Here is a 7,138-nt window from a genome sequence, read left to right as displayed (position 1 = left end):
GATCAAGATGCGCCTAACTGTAGGAGACAAGTGAGCTTCAAAGTGCCCTTGGAGGAGGTCATTAAAGATATAAGGGAGAGTGAGCTAGAGATCCTCGTTAGTGAAAAGTTGCAAGGCCAAGAGAAGGAAAACCAAAATCGGGGATATAGAAACGAATTTGAAGAAAGGATGGATGAGGAGGTGGAAGTATTGTTGGAGGATGAAGAACTTCATAGTGATACCATTGAGCCATAATATGGTAAAACTCTTGATTCTAGTTGTGGTGTCACTACTCATGGTAATAATGATGCAAATCATGGGATTATATGTGTGATGAGGAAATTGCTTGGGATGATATTGGTGTACCTATTTGTTTCGATAATTTTAATATTAATTACATGGGTGCTTGCATAGAGAATATTGTTATTGATGACAGTTGTGAAATTGTGAATGATGATAACGATGCAGAATTGGATATCTTAGAAGAAAGGGAGTTTGAAAAAGGAGTTGAGGAAAATAAGGCAAGTGTTGATAATATTGAAGAGGATAGGGAAGAAAGTCTGTCAATTGAGAAAACTAGTGGCAAAATTAATGAAGAAGAGATGGGGAGTGAAGAAAAGGAAGATAATGAAGTTACAAGAGAGGAGTGTGAAGAAGAAAAACTTGAAGAAGATATTGGGGACAAAGAAGAAAATGTCGAAAATAAGAATGTGTTATTTGAGGAAATTCATTGCCAAATTGTTAATGAGGAGAATGAGAGTGAAGAAGAGGGAAGTGAAGAAAGGGAAAAAGAGGAAGAGAACAAGAAGAAGTATGAGAGCATATTCTTTGAAGTAGATCAATGCCAAACCTTTTAAGAGAATATGTTAGTATTGAGCTTTAGAGAGTTTGTGAGCGCTCGACACTTGAGGGCCTATCTTGAAGAGCGAGTGAATGTGGCAAAAGGACTAGTTCTCATCCAAGTGTCAATGGATGGTTGGTTGTAAGTTGCGTCGAGCTAAGGACGTTAAACGTGGTGCTTCTTGGGAGGCAACCCAATGTTATCTTACTTTTTATTATTTTCTTTTTCTATTGTTTGTGTGATTTTTTATTTGATAGGCAGTCTCTTGTTGGATCGTGAACTTCTAGAAGAAGGAACTTTGGTGGAAAAGCAATTCACTTCTTTCGACTATCATTCTAAGGGAGTTCCCTACACCTTCTAATCCATATTCTTGCATGATTTGACAATGTTCCATTCATATGATTGCTACATTGTTGCATGCTCCACCCCATTTTGCCCCACCCCCATACTAGTTGCTTGCCTAATGATTTGTTTTACTTGAGGGCAAGCAAGGTATAACACCCCGTGTTACGGCCTTCAATCCCAGATTAATTATTGAATTGATTCCGTTAATAATAATTAGAAAGGATTTAATTTGGTTAAGGTTCCGTGTAAATTAATTGATGTGGCTCACCGTAGATCATGGACCCTAACCAAATCCTTAATCCTATAAGAAATAGGATAAGTGGACCCTTATTATTCAAACCCTAGATGGGACTCCTAAATCTATATATAGGGACTTAGGAAGCATTTAGAAACCCAACCACAGTTAATTCTACCACACAAGATATTCCAAGAGAGAAACCTACAGAGGAATCCCCCTGCCATCAAACGTAGGATAACCCACAGAAAGAAGATCTTAGAAAAGAACCTTAGTGGCCAAGGATATTGATTAAGGCTAAGAGGTAACCCATGTCTCGACAAAACCTATTTTCCTTGCTATATCTTATTCATTGGCTCCTTTGATATATGATTCTGTGCTTGAGTCTTGATAGAGCTTTGCCTAGGGTTTATATTGTGTTTATGTGATAATCTTGACGTTTATGTGATAATCTTGATGTTTATGTGATAATCTTGATGTTCTTGATGCTATGATTATTTATATGAATGATCTTGTATTTTGATTGTGTCTAGAGCCCTAGGGTTATATCTTGAAATTCGTATTATGATGTTCTTGGTTTATTTGGGTGGGATTATGCATGATCGGGTATTGAGTCTAGCCTAGGACTTTTGTTTAGGACTTTGCATATAGATTTCTTGATGTTCTTCTGGTTACGGATGCTCCTGAACCGTTATATGATTAATGTTAGGTCCTGGCATGTTTAGGAATCATGTTTGAACATAGTAGTTGTGATTCTTGGTTTAATTCGGTTAATTGAATACGTGGTGTTGTCGTTATATGTTTGAATGTGTTTGGACATGGTTTCGAGTTCCACGAGGGATCCCGGGACCAAAAGTTGCCCGTGTATCAGTGGGAGGTAGGTGGGGGGACTGACCACCCGCCACCTACCTGCTGCCCGCAACACTGTTCCAGCGGGCGGTGGTCTGCCCGCCGCCACCCGCTGGAATAGTGCCCGGCCGCCGGCGGGTGGCTGGCGGGTGGTCATCCACCCGCCACCTACCCGTTGGAATCCCAGCGTGGTTCATGGTGTTTTTCCCCGTTTGATGTTTCCCCGTCCCGTTGTACCCCGTTTGTCATGTTTGAGTCTCGTTTGGTGTTTTAGGCATCGTTCTAGGATTTTATGTGTGATACGTGTCGTTGTTGTTGTTGTGTCTTGCTTGTTATGTGATTTTGTGTTGATTGATTGGTTGATGATGAGTATCGAGGTTATTGCGCAATGACCAGTGTGACTGATGATGATGATGATGATGATGATGATATTGATGAGATTGTGATTGGTGAAAAATAAACTGTTGGCGGTTGGCACCACTTGTGCCCAGTCATTGTACTAAAGGTACAGGCCATAGCGCTCACTGTGCTAAAGGAACACACCCACGATCGACTAGCTTGCCATTGAGCATGGGTCAGGTTATAAGTGTTGCGGTGTCATGTTAGAGCTATATGCGCTAACCCCTTGATATTGGCACTAGAGGTGCAGATCATTGAATGGCACAGCGGCACCATCTTGATATGTTGATGGTTGTAAGGTGGTTTGTCGGTGGGGGCATGTAGTTGCCCGGAGGCATAAGGGGAGGGGATATAAGAGTGGCCTGGAGGTATATGTTGGAACTGATATAATGATGGAGGGGAGCTATAAGGTTGGAACTTGGTATAAGGCTAGAGGATGATTTTTGAGCTTTGTTGACTACTTGCTAATTGATTGTAATGATTGCCTTCGTTGCCTCTACCTTGTTATTCGCATGCATATTTGTCTGTCCTATCTTGTATTGCATACTTAGGACACCTATTAGTTCGTACAATTATTCTATGATATTGAGTCTGTTAATATGCCTTGAGTCTTGATCTTGGATTTAAACTAGAGTCTCGTAAGTATATATGTATTCCAGTTTTAAATGAGTTTCTTATATCTACCTATATTATTCTTAACGCGTTGGTACCAGCATTATTCGCTGACGGTTGTTACACCGAATGTTTTTCAGTGGCAGTGAGTAGCTCCGAAGCGCGCTAGTGGATTCGTGGACTTAGTTCAGATAGTTCTAGTTTGGATGAGATGACCTGTGTGCCTTGATTTGTGTTTAGGTATTAGTTATGGTTTATGCTTTGTTAGTTAGTTTAGCCTGTGCATCTGAGTTCTCCAGCTCAGATGTGGCATAGCACCCCGACTACTATGTCTAGTTTATGCTCTGTTTGGGAATTAATAAGAGATTAGCCTTTATTTATAGGTTTTAAATATCCCAAAATTTAGAGGTGTTACACAAGGTCTAAGTGTTGGGACGGTTGAGATTCTTGTGAGTACCATGTACCTTCTTTGTGGTCATACTTTTGTGAAGATGAGGTAGGTAGGATATGCATTTGAAAGTGTGAATATGCTGTTGTTCCTTTTACTTTGCAGTTGTGGTGAAAGTGGTGTTATAGGCTCAATTGGTTGAAAATGTTTGGAAATCACCTCTTACACCATCTGAGATTTGCATAGGACCCAATTAGGATTTATATCTATTTTTCATGCTAGTTTGAGATTCAATCCCCCGATTCCATAGACCTAGGTCATTGATCTCTCGAAATGGGAGTGTATACGGGATAGTTTTGTGAAATGTAAGGTGGTATGACATGGAATGAATTTTCTCGGTGTGGCACAAGGCAAAAGGAGAGATTTTTCTTTAAGTTAGATGTGTGATTCCCTACTCCCAATGAAAAAGGCAAGAGGTGTTGAAAAAAAAATGTCAATGAAAAAAGCTAAAAAAGACTTTAAGCTATCCATACTTGAGAGGAAAAACATGAGGTGAGCCATCTCGTAGGATTCGAGTAACCATTACACAGACTTCAAAAAAAGCGTAGAGCTCTACGTGAAGGCGGTTGACTCGATGAGGTTTCCTAGGGGTGATTAGAAAATAGAGAGAAACTCACGCTAAACCAAAACGCGTGGAGCGGCTTGTATCACACCATCACACTGACTACATGGGTCTTTGGGGCCAAAGAAGGCAAAGTTGGAGAGCCCGTGTGCATCGTTCCATTAATGGGCTCGGCTTTTTAGGCCTGTGGAAGTTGAGGGTTGAATCATTTCTGTGCTTGTGAATATGTGTGCTTGAGAGAAATTCCATGTAAAATAATAAGTGAACTTGGGATTCTGGGGTCCTTACATTTTGATTCAATTGAGAGTATCACATTCACTTCACCACTGTTGCAAAGTAGGAAGAGGATCAACATATGTATGATTTCTTGGGCATAGCTCATTTACTTATCTTTAGAATTGTGTGATTGGTTTTGATGATGCCTGGTAATTCAATCTGCTTAACTTGGTTTTGTCTTGCTTGAGGGCAAGCAAGGTCTAAGTGTGGGGAGATTTGATAAGTGCTAATTCTTAGTACTTTCCTATTTGATTCCTTTGTGCCATTTAGGTTATTTGGAGGCATTGGTTGTAACTTCATGTAAATTGGAGCTCAATTGGTTGTGCTTTGAAGTCATCTTGACAGAAAGGCAAGTTCCAGGAGCCATTAGATGTCAAGAAAATGAAATAAAGCGAGTGGAAATATCATAACATGACCCGAGGACCGAAAGGAACAAAGGAGATGAAGAAATATGCATTTTGAAGTAAAAATCATGGGTCACGTTGGTGGTCACGCCGTGATTGCCAGCGTGACACCATTCTACTTTGTACTTTTTTTTTCTGTCAGGCGAAGTCTCGGTAATTTGAGCAATTCTCGAGCTAGGAGTATCCAAACAGCGTGATTCAAGTGGCATTAGAAAGGGAACTCAGAGAGCTAAACCTTTCATGAAAACCACAAAGACTTGTTCGGACGTTTACAATGTGAAAAATGGTCTAGAAACTAGAGATACTATGCAGAGTGAGTGGTCATAGTCAATGTCACACCGCGACAGCCACCGTGACCGGCGGAGACCTGCGAGGCTTAGGCCCGGTCGCGATGAAGGTCATGCCGTGACCTCCATCATGACCAGGCATTCTGGAAGCAGTTAAAAGGACACGATTCCAAAAGTATAAAGAGTCTTTAGGCGTTATTTTCATACTATCTTTCAATTTCCAATCTCCCTCTACACCGTCTCTCCATCCAAACCCTTTAGAACAAAAAATCCATTGTATTCCATCATCTTTTCGATTGTAATTGCAACTTTCACTTTCACTTTCAGATTTACATTCTACAAATTCAATAAAGTAAGGAATTCTATCTATTTCTTATTTTTGTACTTTACAAATTACTTTTGAAGTCAAATTCATTGTGCATTACTTTAATTGCTTTTAGTTTGTCAATTAAATTATTTGTTAAACTAGTTAGAGATTTAGATTGAATTGCTTTGTATAAATGTTAACAAGAATTAAATTGGACAGCCTAGGGTTTGCAATATCTTTAGAATGAATTTGATTGTGAATTTGGTAAATGTTTTGAGTCTTGCTTGGTTAGGGCCCAACTTTATAAGGGGATTTTGGATTTGGTGTTTGACCTATGAGAATGGGGATTCATCGTAGTCAAACCTATCACAGTTCTAACTCACTCTTGAGAAAGGAGAGTTGGAAGGGATAGAGCACACAATGTATTTGATTAATTTCCTCATCTAGTCTATTTGCCATGAGAATGGAATTAGAGCTTAGGTGATAGCACAATGACCATGAGAATCACATTGGCACTTGCTAAACGCCTTCACTTTCATTATTGATCTTTGCTTGGCTTATAAACTTAGAACATTATTCGCATTTATGCAAAGTGATTTTATCTAAATCCTTTCTTTTAATATTGCCTTTTACTTTATTCATTGCTTTATCTTAAACTTGTTCTCTATGAAAATAAATATTTCCCTTTGGTTAGCTTTCAAACACTTAATGATCTTGTGTTTAACCCCTCTCTACTCATTTCCATTATGGTCATTCCTAGAGGACGACACTCACTAAAAAATAACAACTAAAACCAACTTTCAATTCCTCAAATTTCCAGTAGAACTACTGTAGAGTCTACCTTTATACCTTAAGAGCCCCCCCCCCCCCCCCAAGATACTGTAATAGTAGTATCTGTGGCATCATTTAAGGCAGCACTCAGACTTTCAGAAGCCCAAGTTTCCCTTCATAGTTGTTGAGTACCTCTGCCAACCACTGAGGCTCCACTACTGAAATGGAATACATAACTGTACTCTCATCAAAATCTCTTCTGATAGTGCATCAGCAGCTCTGTTGTCTACCCCCTTTTTGTATTGGATGGAATAATCCAAGCCCAAAAGTTTAGACAACCCCTTTTGTTGTAGGGCAATAGTGATCTTCTGTTCTAGGAGGAACTGGAGACTATGATGGTCAGTTTTGATAGTGAAGTGCCTTCCTAACAAGTAGGGTCTCCATCTTTCCACAACATTTATAATTGAAAGGTATTCATTTTCATAGATAAAAAATCCCAAGTGTTTCTCACCAAAGGCCTTACTGGAAAAGGCTATAGGTTTTCTCTCCTGAAGTAGAACAACCCCCATCCCCTTATGGCTTGCATCAGCCTCCACTGTGAAATCTTTCTGAAAATTGGGCAGTGCTAGGACTGGGGAATTACATAATGCCTTTTTCAATTGTTCAAAAGCTTAATCTGCTTCTGGACCCCACTCAAATCCATCCTTCTTTAACATCTCTATCCAAGGTTTACTCAACACCCCATATGCTTTTAAAAACCTTCTATAATACCCTGTAAAGCCTAAAAAACCCCTCAAAGCTTTGACAGTCTTGGGTTTAGGCC

General features: G+C 39.7%; 1 protein-coding gene across 1 annotated transcript; it reads left to right on the top strand.

Moving 5' to 3' along the window:
- Positions 1 to 377: 377 nt before the first annotated feature.
- LOC109171160 (histone-binding protein N1/N2-like) lies at positions 378 to 836 on the top strand. Its single transcript, XM_019320295.1, has one exon. The coding sequence runs from the start codon at positions 378 to 380 to the stop codon at positions 834 to 836; it is 459 nt and encodes a 152-aa protein (XP_019175840.1).
- The last annotated feature ends 6,302 nt before the right edge of the window (positions 837 to 7,138 follow it).

The sequence above is a fragment of the Ipomoea nil genome, unplaced genomic scaffold (genome assembly GCF_001879475.1).
Source record: "Ipomoea nil cultivar Tokyo-kokei standard unplaced genomic scaffold, Asagao_1.1 scaffold3399, whole genome shotgun sequence".
NCBI lineage: Eukaryota > Viridiplantae > Streptophyta > Magnoliopsida > Solanales > Convolvulaceae > Ipomoea > Ipomoea nil.
The sequence above is the reverse complement of the archived record's forward strand: the minus strand, read 5'-3'. Positions and strand labels throughout refer to the sequence as shown.